This window comes from Aptenodytes patagonicus, chromosome 7 (assembly GCF_965638725.1).
Source record: "Aptenodytes patagonicus chromosome 7, bAptPat1.pri.cur, whole genome shotgun sequence".
NCBI classification, from domain to species: Eukaryota; Metazoa; Chordata; class Aves; order Sphenisciformes; family Spheniscidae; genus Aptenodytes; species Aptenodytes patagonicus.
The window spans coordinates 15,440,587-15,459,990 of NC_134955.1; the positions used below are offsets into that span (position 1 = coordinate 15,440,587).

Here is a 19,404-nt window from a genome sequence, read left to right on the forward strand (position 1 = left end):
GCAGACTGTGAAGATCACAGTTGTACAAAAACAATTCACAGCGTTTCAGGGAATTCATAGTGACTCAAAATAAATTTTTCCATCTCCTCAAGAGGGTTTAGTTTTTTGGGTTTTTTTAAGATATACAAACTTGGAGAAACAATGCACAAGTTGTGTTGTAATCACATAACAGCTAAGACATGAGCAGCTGAGCAGAAGGAAGATGGGCAGTGGAATGCCATACAGTAATCAGCACTGTTGACTAATCAGAATTTGAGACACTAGAAGGTAATAAGGGTATTATAAAGAATGGCTTATTGAAGGAGCAGCTGTTTATGTGTAGCTCACTGTTTAAATGAGTTCCACTAGATTGCCATGGTATGTTTTGGTAAAAAAGTTTTACTCAAAAAAAAAAAAAAAGACATATCAGGAAGAGCAAGCACGAGGGAGCAAATATCTGGGTATCATGACCACAAGTACATTAATAGAAGCAGTTATCTAGGTACTGGGGACCTCTAAAAATGACATAAATTCAGTGGCCCTGGAAGTTACAAAAGAATATTTATTACTTAGGGAAAGCCTAAATGTCATCTTTGTTAGCCTCTACTACTGAGTGTTGTTGCCATGGGCACAGGAGCTGAGGTGGTTATGAAGGGTAATAGACAAAGAGGAAAAAACCAAGGGAAAGTATAACTAAAAACAACTACAGAGCCATTTTAAGACATTTATGTTTGCATCAACAGCCAATAAACAATAAATAAATTCAACCTAATTTACAAAACAAGCCAATTTTAATATCCCTCCACATAAACATACTAATAAAATAGTGCTATGATCTCAACTAGGAAAATCTAATTAAATAATGTAAAAAGACCAAAAATAGAAACAATATTTAAAATTGCACCAGTGAAAGCCACAACTCACCGCAATTCTCAGACAATAATCATGTTGTTCAAATCTATGTGCCATAGGGTTGTTCAACAGTTTTTTGTTTGCTTGTTTGTTTTCAGAAACCAACCTACAGTTTTGTTTTTAAAAATACCTTTGAACTGTTGGGAGCAGGAAGGAGACTGCCTAATAGTAGTGGAAATTTATCATAATCCATTATTTAAAATATTCTACTTTGGACAGCAAGAACTTGGTAATATTTAAAAGCAGTCAGCAAACAGTGGAAACTCTGGTATCTTTTGTAACAGTTCACATGTCAAACTGGCAAAGTGCCCACAGTGTACGGCAGAAAAATCTATTTAATGTCTGCCCCACAAGGCGACATGAGGCTTGATTGGCAGAAAGCAGAGAGTGGCTTTTGATCATGTGTCCTAACAAGCAGTTCCAGCTCCTGTCTCTTCGGCTGAACGGCTCCACATTACCTATTCAAACAGAAGTGACAGGCCACTGCACTACTCTTTGGCTCTAGTCTCACACAGTGGGAGCTATGCTGGAGACAGAGCCACTGATTAAATATATCACTTTTTCAAGACAAGCAGGTTGTCTGAATCAAAGTTGGACAGAATAGACTCAACATTATTAAAAGAGGATATAAAACTGGAGTTGAGTGATGTTAGGCCAGTTTGTACAGCCTCAGGGATTCACAGACTGACAAGGGGAATAAGGAACAGCAGAACTCATAAAGCAGGGTCAGAAATTAGCTGTGACACCTTGGCCATTTTCCCATCACTTCAGGGCCACTGTGTTTCAAATCCTGTAGTCTCTTTTTGGCCTTTTTTTTTAATGATTTAGTGTGCATGGAGGGGGGGGGGGACACAACATAAAAATCGTTAACTACCAAAAGTTGCAAATTGCAGTTTTACAATAAAAGATAAAATATTAGCCACATTTTGCCACCTAATATACAGTGTTTTCTAATTAGATTGGGGCTTTTTCCTTGTATTCTCATCAGCCAAATTATTGTCATCAAATAATTTGTTGATACAGCACTAGCTACTCTTGCTCTAAGGAATAACTGAAAGCTGGGGAAAATGACTGAATAGGGATGCTTACTACATTGCCTTGTTAGTTCATTAACAAATTGGTTTGATTTTTGAGGTTATATGTCTGGCCACTGTCTGTTGTGTTATCTGATACACAGACACAGAAAGGCAACAGACATGATACGTTGTCTAATCATTATATCACAGAAACAACAGATACACTGAAACTTGGAGGAACCAATGCTCCAATTAAATTTTAATTACAAGGATAGCTGCAGATATAACAAAACCTATTAATAAAGCTGCAAGAACTGCATTTAAACAGCTAAAAACACAAACAGTCCACAGAGGAAACAGAAACCAAAGTAAAGGAAATTTATTTTCCTTAGTGATGCATGTACATGCCAGATCTATAAAATTACTTCTGGGCTATTCAAAGTTCTGTAAAAAAAATGTTAAAATTATGATACAAAAATCTAGACAGGTTCTTTCAGAACTACTCCTGCAGTAATTCCATTGAAATTAACAGAGTCACCTCAGGAATAAACTTGGTTCAATATTTATTTTTCAGTACAGCAAGTTCTTCTGACATTTTAACAAACCTCTGCCCGATGTGTTAGTTTTTGTTTCACTGTAAATATTTAAAAGTAATCTGCTTGTTACATATTTAAGATACGATAACGACTGCTAAGACCTACACTGAGAACCAGAGCTGTTTTAAACGTTGAAAATGCAGGCAAATGTGAAGATAGAGTAGAAAGACCCAAACCCTGTCCTCATGCACATCCCCTAACACATACAGCATAGCATAAATGCAAACAGAATTCATTCTTAAGGTGGTGTTAGACTAACAAGAAGTTCAGTACAGAGCTCTCAATGTTTTTGGTGCCACTGCAGGCTCTCTAGACTGTGTTCAGAGTTCCTCCAGATGGGTGAAAGAGCCTGCTTGCCTCAACATTTTCAAACAAATAAGAGACAGAAGAGTATTCAAGATGGGCTTTTTTAGGTTCAGTGAAGATCACGATTCACCGTAGAAGGTGATATCACATCAAGTTCTTTAAGAAATGTGAGCAGGCAGCAGTGCATTATAGCTTCATGTCGAAATATGGCAAATGGTTATGTAAAGCATTAAGTAAAACAGTTAACAAAAAGGAAGATGAAAATAAACAGGCATTCATACACAGGGCACTGTGCCCAGGAACTCTGGGCACCTATGTAAGTAAAACTAAAAATATATTATGATTAATAAAAGAAAACAGCTATTAGATACATTCCAAAATGCTAGGCTGTAGAACAAGACATTTTGGCTTTACTGATTGGCAGCCCATGTTAAAGACCAACCCAAGACTGCAGCAGAATGGGTGCTGCTAGTCAGGACGGAGCAATGCTAACAGGAGCTATCTGCAGATGTTTACACAGTACTTGCCCTCACGACTATATTTAACAAGGGCTATTGCACTCTTTCTTAACGAATATCACAATCTGAACTCTACAGAAACACCACCACTTCTTTATGTTATTGAAGTAATACAGAATAGGGAGGATTTTGACACATTAACAACTATTAACTCTTGCTTCATTTTGGAGATCAACATGCCAATGAGTAAATAAGGCTACAAATGGGAATTAGAAGGATTCATCACAATCCAAAATACACTTATGAAGCACAGAAACATGTAGTTCAGAACACTGAATTACATTTTGTTCCTGGTTTTCACTTTGTGCTCATCAGCTATGCGCTGGGAAGTGAGAGCACACATGCAGGGCTAAAACGAATTACACAGATGAATAGGACTCAGACAGGGCTTGAGCATACTGCCATTGAAGTTCATGATAAAGCCCTTCTTGGCTTTAAAGGTACCAGATCAGCCCTACAGTGCAGAAGTAGAGGCCTTAAAATATACCATATTTGAGACCACACCTGGGGTGCTGCGTCCAGTTCTGGACGCAGTACAAGAACGACATGGGCATACTGAAGAGAGTCCAGCGAGACAACCAACTGGAGCATCTTTCAGATCAAGAGGGGCTGAGATAGCTGTGAGTGTTTAGCCTGGAAAAGAGCAGGCTCCAGGGGACAGTATGTAAGTATCTGATGGCAGGAGTAAAGAAGAGAGACCCACACTATTCTCAGTGGTGCCCAGTGACAGGCCCAGAGGCAAAGGGCACAAATGGAAATATAGGAAATTCCCTTGAAACATAAGCAAAACCTTTCTTATTGTTAGAATGACCAAACTCTGAACAGGTTATGGAGTTTCCATCCTTGGAGATTCTCAAAAACTGATGGGACACCGGCCTGAGCAACCTGTTCTAGGTGATCCTGCTCTGAGCAGGGAGTTGGACCAGACAATCACAAGCTGTGCCTTACCACCTCAGTCACTCTGTGGTTCTCCGGCTCTGTGAAACCGACAGCAAACTGAGTGCAGGAGAACATGGATAGATTGTCATGGATAGATTGCAATAAACACAGTAGGGCTCTTTCATGTATTGGCTGATGTACTTGAAAGAAGAAAGCTGCTTTTAATGATGACATCCTAAATTTTATGATGTTGAACTGAGCAGTTATTCATAAAAAGGATAAATTGAAAATCCAGTTTCCTCCCTCACATTATAAAACAATCTAAAAGATTTCCCAATTTTTTAAGCTCAAATTCTTCCCATTACAAATTTCAGGAAAAATAAAAATATATTTAAAAAATACTTAAATAAAGAAGTATTTTAAATGGAAAAAATGAACTACTTTTTTTCCCTAAGTCTTACCTGTCTGTAATAATACACAAAAGTAACACCGATGTTGAATGGATTTAGTCTCCTTAACATAATATTTGTTTGGGATTAATTAGCACGGCTGAAGATTAATCTTAATAATTGTTTGTTGTTTCCACTGGAGGCAGGTTTCCCTCACGAAAGAAGTGGCATCTTGGAGTTTCAGGCTAAAACACAGAGGTGAGAGTAGCTGCTCTCTCCATCAGATGAACAAGACAGCCTGAGCATGTAGCTGCCTCGTGCAGCCAGGCAGCGAATGCCTCTGTCTCTCTTGTGGCAACCAAATAAAGTTGTCAAAATTATTTTTAAGTAATGATAAGGTATCTAAACCAAATACCATATAGAAAAATAAGGAATATATCAGCATTTAAAATGTATATGCTGCTGACCATTTTTACTGTCATTTCTTTAAGAAAAGCAGATCTAATTAGCTGTATCTCTAAAGTGCGTACCTAGCATTTTTATTATGTATTATAACATTTTGCTTAGAGTTGACATTTTTATTCTGACAAGCACTGTCTGGAGAGCTCTCAATAAATAATACATTTACAATTTTCAGTAAATAAGCACTGGACACAAATCGTTATCCTTACTTACAGCTGCCCCTCTCTAATAGTGCTTTTACAAGTAAGGTGACTATTCAGTCTAATGCAATACTCTCAGTGCTGGAAAGATATTTTCATTCATTACCCCAGTCACAAGCACTTAAAGCACTTTTAGGCCCTGTTGCAAAACAGCAGGAATGGCAAAGCAAATAAGACCAACTAAAACTTAAAGTTCATCACCAAAGAAATCTGAGGTCATTCACCCTACAGAACTTGGAAAATACAATGGCATACAAGATCGGCCACATTCGAGCCCTATCTTTCCCTCATATTTTTATATTTACATTAGCAATTTTAGGAAGGGAAGTACTGCAGTCTAGACCCTACTATTAACCTCATGACTACAAAATGTATTTCAATTCCCATTTTAAAGCATGATCTGATCATAACGTTTTGTGTCACAGTACATCAGAAACTAATGAAGTTTGAATTTATTTTTCTGCTGCCAAGATCACGCAACTGAAGCAACTCTCCATATTTTTACAGCTATTTGCTCACTTACATTCTTCACCACAGAGCCCAATGTCAGTTGTACTCATCCATACTGAACTTGTTTCTTACTGCCCTAAGGAAAAAACTGGAATTTTAGAGATGCTTTTTTAATAATGCTTTCATAATACTAATAACATACAGACAGTGTAAAGATAGCAGATCTTATACCATGTCTAAAAAGGAGACGAAAATGTAGAGGAGCGCAGTGCAGAAAATGATATAAAAATGGAAGCATGGAGACAATTTATCACACAGTAAAAATTAAATTAAATTACATTGTATCCAGCAGTGGGCAATGTCAGAATTGAGAGGTACAGTTGGATTAAAGAATGAGATGACCCCTGAAGGTAAGACATTGGAAAACACAGTCACTGGGGAGGAACTGGTTGGAATGGTCAGTAGATGCTGGCGTTGAGAAGATCTCGGCCTGTTTCAGTATAATCTGTCCCTGTCTACAGCTCAAGTTCAGAGACAATGAGGAAAGGCTGAAAGCCCATTTGTTCTAATGAAAAGGATTTTACTCATCTCAAATATTCAGGGCTGAATAAAGACATTTCCTCAATGTACTGTGAGTATCTCAAAACGGTGAAAGTAAACATCTACCCAAAAATACTTTAAAGAGCTATCATAGCTAGAAGGGATGTCCCAATCTTCAGAATTAAGACCTGAATTTCAGACTCTCCCCACATCAGGATTCAAGCTATGACCACTCTGTTTATTAGCAAAAGCAACAATTTTGTGGAGGTGCAGAGGTACAAAGCTTCAACAAGAAAACAACCTGCACTGGGAAACAGAACCTCCATAAAAGTAGAAGCTCCATAAAATGCCATAGATCCTACATATAGGTAACTGTCTGATAGTAACCAAGGTGTATTTTCACCTGACAGGTCCTCATGTGGCTATTTCCATTCAACTTCCAGCAGATCCTATTATGAAAAATGCTACCATCATACTCACCACATTTTGCTGATAATCCTGAATTAGATCTAAGAACTGAAGGGACATGAAAACCTTTTAGCAAAAAAGATGGTTTCCATAATCTATTGACTTACTCATATAGATCTCATTCTTCATGATACCTATGTAAAAGCCTGTACTGTTCCCCATTTCTGTGCCATGAACAAATTTCAGAACAAAGAAAACTGAAGGGAAACTTTCAAATGTAGCATGAGACATACTGAAAAATGCTGAAGAAATACTATACTGTCATCCATACAGAACCTGTGAGTAATGACTAGATGCTCAAATGCTACAACACTGGGCAAGACTGTAGTGTAGACAGCCAGAATAAATGCAAAGATAAGGTGGAAAGATGACAACATGTGCCAGTGTCTTTAAAAAAAAAAAAAAAGAGATAGCATTTAATCAAACAGTACTCTGAATAACTTAAAGGGTATAAGACAGGAAATAATCAAAAATGCATAAATTCTCATATACCTAGAAGGATAAACAAAAATATGAGTCAAAATACTAATGACCAGATACAGTATGGTTAACCAGGCTGGGTCTGCCTTTGCAAAAAAAAAAAATTTACCTAGGCATATGTTGTGTTCTAAATGTCATTAAAACAAGTTCATTAAAGTTATTTCTGCTTCAAACAACAATGAATTTGTGATAGAAAAATCAAGTACATTAGATAGAAAGAAACTAGGCTGCATCTTTTTTTAGTTGCCAGGAAAATAACCCTAAAAACCACTTTCTTTGTGGTAATGTTCCTAAAAGTTCTAAATTACTTTAATTTAACACATTAAGACACAGGAATTCACTGTAGACTTCAACAAATGAATTCGTAGAAATTTTATGATCTATAAAACTTCTCTAAATAGAAGAATATATTTTTCTAGAACAGCAACATAAATTGCAAGAAAAAGAAGTGACCAATGTGATTTTACCAAGATCTTTGGATGAAAAAAAAAAAGAGAGACAGTGAGTTGCGTTTAATTATATGGTAAAGAGGTAAGTAATTCAAGAAAACAGCGGTTTAGGAAAACGTGCCTCGTATCTCTCCTCTAACTTGATCTGAGTCACCAATTTATTGTGTGGACTTTTGGGCTTTTGTGTTTTTATTTTGGAAGCATGTTTGGAGCTTAGCAGAAAAATTCCTCAGCCTAGATGCTACTATATATGGCTTCTAACAAAAAGCAAGTGAAAGATATGTATTAAATTAACTATATACATAACTGATTCTGAATTTGCTTACCAAAAATGATTTTTAAGAAGAAAAGGGAAACACCACGAGGGTGGTACCTAGCAGATGTGGCCAGGTTTGTCAAAGATGACGAAAGGATTTTGAAGAAGGTGTTTTTTTCACATCCAAAGGGCTTGTTTCTAGCTGAGAGGAACCCCAGTTACCATTTAAGAATTCCATAGGTATCACAAAAAATGGAACAGTAGTATTAATTCATTTTTACCAATTGGTTTGGATAATCCTAATACCAAATCCCAGTAACATTTTTAAAGCCTTGAAACACAACAAAATATCTGTAGCCATCAAGAAAACCGAAGAATAAAGAACAGGGGTCTATAAATGCCAGGTGTATTAGGGTAGCCAGGGATCACGCCTTCATCAGTGGAAAGTGTGGGTATAGAGCACACCACAAGACAGATAACTTGAATTAAATCTCAGTAAAACTTCTGAAGAACCTTCAAAAATATTCATTGACCACAGATGGTCAGTAGTTCACTTCTAGACCTGATCCACAAAAGAGAACTCCTGACACCTAATGTCCTCAAAGGTTGTGCTTAAAACTATACCAGAAAACAAGTGTATATGCCTGAACTCTGTCTGTTCTCAGCTGTGGCAGGCTTAAAACAAAGAATACAAAACTGAAACCATCTATTCATTTAATATGATATAACACACAGAGATTCCATTAAAAAAATAAGAACCCAAAACAACAATAACAAAAAAACAACCCCCAAAACCCCCAACACAACAAAAAAACCTGCATAAAATTACAACCAAAATGGTTTACCAGTGTCCAGTTATAAAACACAGTATGTGAAAGTTTAACTTTCTGTATTTCCCAGTGAAGTCAACAGGAAATATGTACATATTTGTGTGCGCAATACTTGAGTATACTGTTCTTACTGGCATGATAGAAAATTTTATAGGGGAAGTGTTAATCTATTTTAAGTCAATATAAAAGAAAGCCTTCAATTATTATTAACTAATGAAACTGGAGGAAAAAAATAACAAAACACAAAATCAGAACAAACACCACTACCGAGTAGCGTAGTAAGATTTTCCCAATTGCATATAAAATGAATAATACATGTGAATCCTTAATTTTTAATTTAGATATATTTAGACATATTACATATCACCATGAGTTACATATATCCACCCATAGAGAGAGAGAGTACAAACAGGTGCACATGACAGAGAGTAGACAGAAATTTATGAATATACTACTCTTTATATAGATGTTCATTATTCCAACATGCATACATAAAAATCTTTGATCTCTGAATGTTCAACTGTGGTCTTCAAGGAGGAAACAAGAATGGGAAGCAGTTTATAAAAAGCTTGTGCTAGAATTCTGAACTGAGCTTGGTTGAAAAACGATACTGTATACATCGCTCAGAATCAAGGTCAAAAGTGAATTAGGAATCCAGGCCCTGAGTAATGAGGGCTTAGCACTTAGCAGAAATGACATGCCCAGTTTCCAGCTCAGAAGTGCCAGCTGACCTGCCAACCTAGCATTCCAGATCTGAAAGGGGGAAATCTGCTCTCCTAGCTACAGACAAGATGTGTACTACTAATTATTGCTCGTAGAGGCTTATGGTGAAATACAGTAGGATAGTTGTCTGGAAGCCAATTCTCAGCCTAGAATTCAGGCAGCCCAGGCAATGTAAATCTGTCTCACAACAGTAATATAAGCAATATTCTGAAAGAAAGGTCTTTTACTGAAGGGGGATAGAAAGGGAAAGAAGCAGCCTGACCATACTATCTAACATAAACTCTTCATCTGAGCTGTAAAGAGATTTAATACTTGATTGTACTGGAGGATACCTCCAAAGAAAAAAAGCCAGTAAAACAATCCTTCTGCTCATAGAAAAGCTAAGATGATGAATATATTGAAGTCATCCAAGAGGCCCTAGAGTCTAGTGTTGTTGATTAAATTAGACACCTGTTCATTTCTGACCTCTTCTGTCTTATGAGAACACATGTCAGCAAAGTCTTTACATACTCAAATTAACTCTAAATATTTGTAGCATTCTTTATTTTTTTTCCCCCAGTTACAATTTTCTCATCAATTTTCTCATTTCCAAATCATTACAAATTAAAACACAGGAATGCCTTAGTGTACAAAGTATGCAAACACTGGACCATGAAGTCAAAAGATGTTGTTTATCCTGTGATGTTGGTAATCTTTGTTCAAACTACAAATAATGCTAAAAACATACCTAAGCTATATTCAGTCCTGTATGAGGTGCTCATGTTCCCAGTATTATACACAAGACATGACACTGGCTGAAGCACTATTATTAAAGAGAGATTAAAACAGCTGTACATTATGCTGAAGCACTCACTCTTTCCTTTACAAACAGACGGTCCTGGATTACAAGCAGCACTTGACCATTTAAATCACTACAACAACCAGATTTAACCAGCTGGGCCATATTCTCTTAGGCAATGCCTGTTGACCTCCTCAGTCACAGCTGCTCAGATGAAATTCTCATTAGACAACTTATTTTCAGAAGCCAAAGGACTCTGATTAAATATATCTGTTTAGACACGATAAAGTCTTTCAGTATGTATTTCTTTCCCAATGTTATGAGGTACAACAGAGACCAGAAGTAGTATATACAAGCATAACAGTCACCTAATATCTGAAGGTATACCACAAAATATTTAAGTATTTGACACCAGCAACTCATATTACTCAAATTCAGATCCTATCGATGGACCAGAAAGTTACTATAAAAACATTAAAAGAGACTTGTTGCTGTACTCGCATGGGGGTTAGAGCAGATGACTGGAATTCTTGAGTTCTTTATTCCACTTCTAATTCTACAATTAACTTGACCGTTATGTTAGCCCAATTCCCACAGCTACATCAATGGTCATGGAGCTCCTCCCTATAAAAGATGCTAACATGTACTATTAGTTTATTCATAGGAGTGATGCAAGACTTCAAGCCCCACAGATTTTACAGAGTAGTATACAGTAGAAATACATGTCTTTTCCCCATTACATTCATTAAAGCATTTATATTATGCTATCTATTTGCTCAAAACTCAGCAGGTGTTTTTCAATTTGGATAAGCAATTTTGTGACAGATCAGGACTTACTACACAAAGGGCTCCTCAACAGCATTGGCTGCATACCATTTTAAGAAAAGAACTCCATATAAACCTATTCTAAAGGCTAGATGTTAAAGAGCATCATGTATGGTACATGTGTGATTAGGCTATTAATTAGGTTGTTTAAAAGAGACTACAAAATGGCAAAACATTTTCATAATCTCAGACCTTATTTCTCCAACTGACTCTGCACTGAGTCAGCTGCAGCACCCACAGTCACAACAAAGATCAGAGTCTTAAAATAGTAATTATTTTTAAAATGTTATTTTATTCCAATCAAACAAGTATGGAGAGTTTAATTCTCTTTAATTCAGAGAAACCTCTGAATACTGAAATAGCTATTCAAACCTGTCATAAGAATTTTGGTATTCCTAGTCTACACAGAAGCTTAAAACCATTGAACTTCCTAAGTGTAACATCCTGAAGAATTTCCAATCTTTCTTTTAATGATTTTTCTATGTTAGTTTATATGGTACCAGTCAGATGTTCATTAATTATTTCTGTAAAATGGAATTGACCTTTTTTTCTACAGAAAATGCTGGATGGATTGAAAAGAACTTAACATGAAGATACAGTCAATTACCTTTGAACTTACAGGCAGACTTTAGAATGGTTTTCCAGTATAATGTGGTCCATAAAAGGCAAAATTATTTTATAGATCAGAAATTACCTCTATTTCACAGCTGGTGAGAACATACAGCATGGAAGGCTCAAACTCAGTGAGGGGGATCTCTCTGCTGTGCACATACCTCTCAAATCAAATAGTGTATACTAATACAGAGGAAGTGCAGAAAATTCTTGAGAATTCATACAAAAATAAGCTATGAAATGCTTGAATCCTTACAGTAAGATACTATGTTTAAACTTTTTGATGCACATTTTTATTAACACACCATTCAGTATACTCCTGGAAAAGTCTTAGCTGTGGTGTCACTATAATCAAGAGCAACTTGTATACTCCCGCAGCAAAGTATGAGCCAAGACCTTTGATTAGCATGGAGTGTCGAACGACTGTTACTGACTGTAAAAAACAACTTTGCCAAAGTAACATTTAAAATAGTTTTCCTAGTCTAACCACCAAATCTAAGAAAGCAATTTTTCAAAGAGTGATCTTTACAGCTGAAAACAGACAGATGGTAGTAAAGAATCTGGGACATTCTCTCTTTAGAGATGTTTCACCAGCTTCAGAAAGGACACCTATAGAACACATTTATCTATGTGCTGGCATTTAACAATTATGCCAAGAAATTTGAAAGCCTACTTCCATCCCTACATGATTTTATCCCATATTTAAACATATTATTGTAACAGCATCAATTTTAATTGAAATCTCCACTGCTACATGGAGCCAAGGGATCCTAAAGTGCGTTGTTTGAAGTGCACTATGACCATACCATGAAATTGAGGAGGTAAAATCATTCTTAACTCATTCATATTTCAAAGAAAAAAGGGATCACAAAGTTCTACTGCCTTGTGGTTCTACTACGTTACAAATACTCTTCCTGGGTTATTTTTAATGCCACAAAACACCACCGGTAAATTAACTAACAGAATCCACACAGATGCCTCCACACCTGTTTATCTATTTCAGAGCCTCCTGCTCTTGCATCTTCCCTGGTTCAAACTCATGTATGAGCTCACAGACTAGAAGGTGTTGTTGCAGAATGAACGAAGACTTCATACTACTTGACATGGGCAGAGGTTTTCATAGTGGACCCTGACCATGTGCACACATATACTGATAAACTCATTCTCCAGTTCTGTTAGTTCCTATCAAGGCCAAAATCTTAGCAAAGTCGATGAAAATACCTGAATAAGGACTGAATACATAAACTGCCTTAGAGTTCAAAGATTTGTCCTCATTTTTCTCTCTCTCTTTTAACACTTGTAACAATATCTGAGCAGACTATAAAAAAATTTATTTCTTCAGCCACAATTCTACATATATAGGTCAGAACTAGGTACTCTTTACACTTAAAACTGTTTCCCATTCTCCTAGCCACAGATACTGGGTCATTAAGGTGATGAAAGATGAGAATTTCTAAGACAAAACAAACCAGCTCATATTTTATTCATTCCTATTGTTTAAAATAAACATCTATCTTTTAAAAGAAAAGGAACAAATACCACTGAAGAATATCCCTCACAACTCTACAACCAGTTAAGAATTCATCATAACCTTTCAAGTAAGAGTTGAATTTTCACCTAAACCGACATTCTTGCTTTGACTCACAGACAACTAACCCAATTTAGAAAGTTTTAAAAAACTGGCATATTTGTCTAAAATCCCTAATGGATCTCAAGCTACCATTGCCATGGTAACCTGTGAATAACTTTATCCTAGCCTTTGCCAATTATGCAATTTTCTGGCTCTTGATACCCAACACATTCTTTATGCCATAAAAATTGTAGGGTTTGGGGGTGGGGAAACTATCGGTCTTATCCAACACATACCCTCTTGCTCAGTCCTGGTCATTTCTTCTAGTTTCTTCTGCTTCAGTGTGTCCACCACATCTGCAAGGCTTCCTTTGCGGCGTTCTGGTGTTCCAAAATTAACACTGGTCATTAGCTCACTGCGGTCACGACCTCCTTCGTCGGGCTTGTTTGGTGAGGTAGAGGTATTTCGGAAGGAATATAGGGAACATAACTTACTACTCTCTGACTCCTGCAAAGAAACAATACAATGTGAAAACATAGGCTATTATCTTACATCAGAAGGATCTCAAACAGGTAAAAGTGGAAAGCATTATTTATTAGTCTGTAATACTAAGGAGCCTACATGTATCCTCCAGTTTCTAAAATGAGCATTATGATTTGAATTTCTTAGTTTCAGTGCTTGACGGGGGCTCTTTTTTCCTTGAGGCCAGTGCTCTTCGTGCTTCTAACAATCGTACTTCATGCCCAAGATACTCCTCATCAAGGATTTTCCTTGTCAGAAACAAGCCACTTCAACACTTTTTTTTCAATCAACGTAAGCTTTTACAGTTTTCTTTAGTTCCTTAAGTAAGGGCAATACATGTAGCACTGAGAGAGAAAATACAGGCAAGGACAAATTATTCCTGGATAGATCCTCAGCTAATGGAAAACAACATAACTTTAAAACTAGAAAAAGAGTTAGGCCAGTAATGACTGAGGAGCAAGGAATCTACTTCACAGTTAAACAAAGCTTATGGTATGTGTCTACTCATGCTCATTCACTGAGTTTTAAATTAAACGCTTTTCTTAAAGAATGAAGGTTATAATGCTTCTGATATACAAAAGATGTTACTTTCCAGGCTAACATAGACAAGAATGAGAAAGGAAATGAGTTTATGGCAGAACAAGTCATGTATGCTGATACATACGTATTGAGACTACATGTCTCAGAGAAGGTGTTATATAGTCAAAAACACAGAAAAAGAAGTAGAAAGGGTTCATCTCCCTTGTCAATAGATAACACATAGTATTTGAGCAATAAGCTAAAAAAGGGTTCATCTCCCTTGTCAATAGATAACACATAGTATTTGAGCAATAAGCTAAAAAAAAGGCATCAAAAAGCAACGAGTCATGTCAATTCTCCTCAGTTTTGTGATACCATCCAACAGCAAGCCCTTTATGAACTTCTCTGCCTCAGACTCCTCATTCTCCCAACCATAGATGCAACATTTGCTGCATCTCTGCTTTCACTTTCAGCTAAAAAGAGCAAAAAATCTTCAATTTGCCCTCAAAAACTCAACCACGGGAATTTCTCACACACTTCCCTTTCCAAAATTGTTATTGTATTTTAATTTTTAATAATACAAGGCAAGGAGTGCTAAAAATTGGGGGTAAAAAAATATTGAGGTTTTTTGTTTATGGTATGCCTAGAAATGCCAGCATGTATATTTGATGCCATAAAACAGATTTTCTTTAAAATTAAAAAGTAATAATAATAGTGGCAATATATTTAAGAAGATATGAATTAATAGTTCTATCAAAAATCATTCTCCCAATGCGTAGTGTTCCCCACGAACAATAATATTCCTACTACTCTATGAGCTGAAAATACCCATCTACAGAGTACTGAAGAAACTTGTGTTGGGAAATGTCCCAGGTGAAACAAGGTCTGAAGAAAGATGGACTAGAGAACATTAACCATTGGCAACAACATCAGACATCAATCTTTGCTTCAGTCTTGAACAGATTAAGAAGTAGCTGTGCAATGTAACAGAAGGAACAACACTAACAATGAGCAAGTGTGGTAACTAAGGGCTGTGGACTGCATAGAAGGTGGTGGTGACAAATCGTCGTCAAGCACAGCAGTATATGATCAAGCACAGCATTATTGTCATTGGAGAAGGAGGCAGCATTCGCCAGTGACGGTGAAAATGTATTTATTCACTAAGACAGGAAACTAGAAGACGCTATAACATCCCAGCAGTAGCAGCACCCCTGTCAACACAGTAGGAGTGACAGAGGTTTTGTAAGCACAGACAGAAAGAGAGGTGACATGGAACAAAAACTTTACCTTCATTTTTTCATCTATTAAACATTAAAGAATTTTTCATTCCATCCATTTGTATTCATTAAAGAATCAAACATCACAAAGGACAACAATAGCTTAGACAGGCCAGGTACAGAGCTGAATTTATTTAGTTGCCTTTAGAAAAGGAAGGCTTTCTTATCTTCAATTATTTCTGACAACTACTTTGCATTTTTCTTAAAAGTTGGTCTAAGTTACAATGGACATGAAAAAAGCATCTTCTAATATTTTGCAAATTTAAAACTTGAATTTCTATAGTACATTTCCTCAATGAAGAATTAATACTATATAACATGGCATTTTCACCTTTGAAGACTACAGTATAAGAGCAACTTAGTAATTTTAAAGGAGTTTGTTCTCAAGAAAGCAACGTCCTCTTACAGTACATGAAGCATATCCATCAGGCTCAACGCAGGGTTTTTCATGCTCTCAGCAAGGAACACTAAATCTATTGTTTAGGACAGAAACAAGAAGATAAGGCTAATCTGTGGAGCAAGTAGAAATGACTGAATGTTCTTCCTCCTGATAACCTATCCTCTTCCTCGTCCAGATGCATACATGGTCCAGCACAATGTTCCTTCACTGCTAATGAAAGACTCTTCAAGTCCTGCCTCCGTTAGGCAGCACATCCACACTTCTTTTTCTTGCCCAAAAGACTGCAATGTCCATAATGAAGATGAGACAAGTTTAAACTCCATGCAAACGATGTACGTTTATGGAATGGAGGCAGAATGACGGTTCTGTTTGGCCCTACAACTGTAGTATTGGGGTCACTAACTGGCTAATACATTTGCAGTGTATTATCTGAATTGGCACTCTAGGAAACCCAGCAAGGATGACTTTCTGAGCCCCATCTTTTTCTCAAATCAGAAATGGTTAAAAAGAGTGGCTGAGGATTCAGCAGGAGAACTGCACAAACTGAAAGGCATTAAAGGGATTAAATGGGCAAATGGAAAAACTGTAGACCAGTCCAGTGTAAATACCTTATCTAATAATAGCAGAACTCAGCTAGAAAAATCTAAATCAGCTGCATGTACAATTATCTACAAGAAACAAAACCAATTCCCATGCATTCTATGATTCTAGATAAATTTGTGAATAACGTACAAATAAAATGTAGCTAAAATGAAACATTGAAAAGGCTTCAGAAGGAATTTTATAGCTACACAATCAGACTAGATATTTTTACTCCTATGTATCACTGTTGGCAGCTTTCTTTTTTATTCCAACCATATGAACAGGTTATATTGACCTCACACTCATGTCAAACTAGACAGATCAAAAAACAATGGGGCAAGGGAAGCATTTCTGTTATATTTTCTCAGAAAGGTGACTCAACTGTATTTGAAGGGAAGTTCTTACTGCAGCATTCAGTTTGTTGAAAATCAAATAAAGGTTGCAGCAAATTTATGAAGGATTTTAATTTGCTTCATGGATCTTATAATCTTTTGCAGACCAATGCATGTCACATTTACATCCCAGCATGTCACATTTACGTCCCAGCACCTCACCCACTGCATGACCAAAAGTGTCATCAAAGACTATCACATACATCAGATGCAGGCCTGGCTATGAAAAATTAATTTGCATTGACATTCACAGGCAGCATGCAGATACCCTCCTAATGTAACTGGAAACACATCCTTATGGCCCAGGTATCCTCTGAAAAGAGATTAGTGGATCATGCGTGTTTTCTAGGAGAAGATGTAGATCATCTTCACAAATTGTTTGTTGGTCCTCTTGCTTTAATGCATAAGGTACTCTCACTAGAAAATCTGGAGTCCAGAATGGAAAAGGACCACGATGTTTCTTACCATAGAAAAGAAAATAAATTCATGGTTAGGAAAGGAGAACCTGGTTCTTCTGAATATGGGAGAATTCAATAATGAAAGAGATCCTATCCTTGAGATGCTTTATGAAGCCACCTTTTACAGAATGAGGAAGCCCCAGTTCATTTGACGTGAAGAGAGGAAAGAAAGGATGCTATCAAAGGCATTTTTCATGCTTTTTCCAAGAGCCTAGTGCTCTTGGAAAAGACAAGTGCCTAGCCAAGATCAACTCAAATGTTTTCATTTTGCAAAATCCAGCTGAGCAATCCATCAGCACTGATGAAAATTCTCCATGCAAGTCAACTTTTCTCAGCTTAACTGATAATACTTAATAAGAAAATGGGCAAGAGAATATGACTGATATGAATGTCCGCTTAAGGTATTTGGACACAATCCGGTGCCCAAATTAATCCAATAGCTACAAAATACACTAGACAACTGACACATCCCTGAATTCTCAGGTTTAAAATTCATGTATTTCTGTAAAATGGCATTTTAAGTCTAAACTTGAAATAATATCTTCAACACATGACAGTCCCTTTGAAAGATGCATTTTTCAAGGTGTGCTATTCTTACTGATTTCAGTGATTTCCATGTAATTAAGGGGAAAAAAGGAAAATATCTTATAACAAGATAAATAGCAAACATTTAGTCTATGGACAAAAGATTTTGTCCATGCAGAGAGCATGCTTCTTCATCCAACATTGATGAAATTCAGTCACAGTAAACCCTACACATTTTTAATCTTGACTATATTAGGATTAATTCAATTTCCAGTCAAGAAATAGAACAATATCAACATATTAATAAAGTTTCAGTATCAAAATATTATGTCCATCTGAAGCATATTTTACTTACAATAAGAATGGAGTGCTTAGAAAAGAAGAAATTTAAGAAAAAGCTATGTTTGTAAAATTTTGAATTCGGTCCTAGCAGAAAGTGTTAGGTAAAAGTATTGCTTACTACAGATAACATAGCAAAGTGAGTTTCTTCTCAGTTAGATCCAAAGTGACATCTGGTGCAGATTGCTCAGGATCCCACCATACCTTTGCTAGACTTATAAAACTATCCTCCTACTCACATGCTAATACTGGATAATTATAGAACAACCATTTATGCCCATACCAGAATACACAAGGTTATGGCACAGGGATTTCTGCCCACCAGAATGGTGGCATTTCCAGACTACCCCTTAATAATTGGCAGACAATAAAATTTGAAGACAGCTTATTACACAAAATTAGACATAAATCTGACTGCTTAAGGAACAGCATGTATGATAGTTTTACATCTTAAGCTTTCTTCTTTGCCTTACTGTGTCAGATATAAAAATGTTTTAAGTTGAAGAGGTATTTATTTGCAGAGATGACTAAACCAGAAAATCTTACTGCCCAGCAGCTGAAGACAGAAACTCAGTCTGGATCACTATTCCAGCTGCTTACTATTCAGCAGGGGCAAAATTGAGTCTATTTTTGAAATGTTGGGTTTTAATATCAAGGTAAATAAAGGGCATTTTTCCTGTCTACATTTCCTTGCCAGCCCATTAGCACAGACAAAATTTTATTACAGATCATTCAACCCACTGTGCTTAGTGTTTTGACAAAATGTCCCTATTATAACAGATTAAATACCTATATATAGCCATTAAAATTTAAGGATTAGGTTTCAAAGTGGACAAAACAGAGAAAAATAAATAAATGCACAAAAGACAGAAAACCAGAAATCGGCAAGGCATGAATACTAAAATACTATGCATGTCTCACTCAGGGATAGGTAGCCCATGCATGAAATCACACTTATACTTACCCCTACAACCTCTACCTCCCCCTCTACTCGCATGTCAATGAGAAAATAACATTAAGACTTCCAGTGCAATATGGTAAAAGTTTTCCTAGGTCTATCCTTGGCCTTTTTTATGTTAGAGGGGCAGCGTACTTCTTTAACCAATCCCAAGTTTGCTTGGAATATATGTGGTACGACAACAGTGTCCTTAG

The 19,404-nt window shown here is 36.5% G+C and overlaps 1 protein-coding gene across 7 annotated transcripts in view; it reads right to left on the bottom strand.

The window, feature by feature from the left end:
- The window catches only part of SOX6 (SRY-box transcription factor 6), a 380,373-nt gene that overhangs the window by 208,266 nt on the left and 152,703 nt on the right, over positions 1 to 19,404 (bottom strand). For all 7 annotated transcript variants that reach the window (XM_076344067.1, XM_076344066.1, XM_076344063.1 and 4 more), the window contains one exon: positions 13,535 to 13,745. In XM_076344067.1, the coding sequence (XP_076200182.1) occupies positions 13,535 to 13,745 (211 nt within the window). The remainder of the gene's footprint in view (positions 1 to 13,534; positions 13,746 to 19,404) is intronic.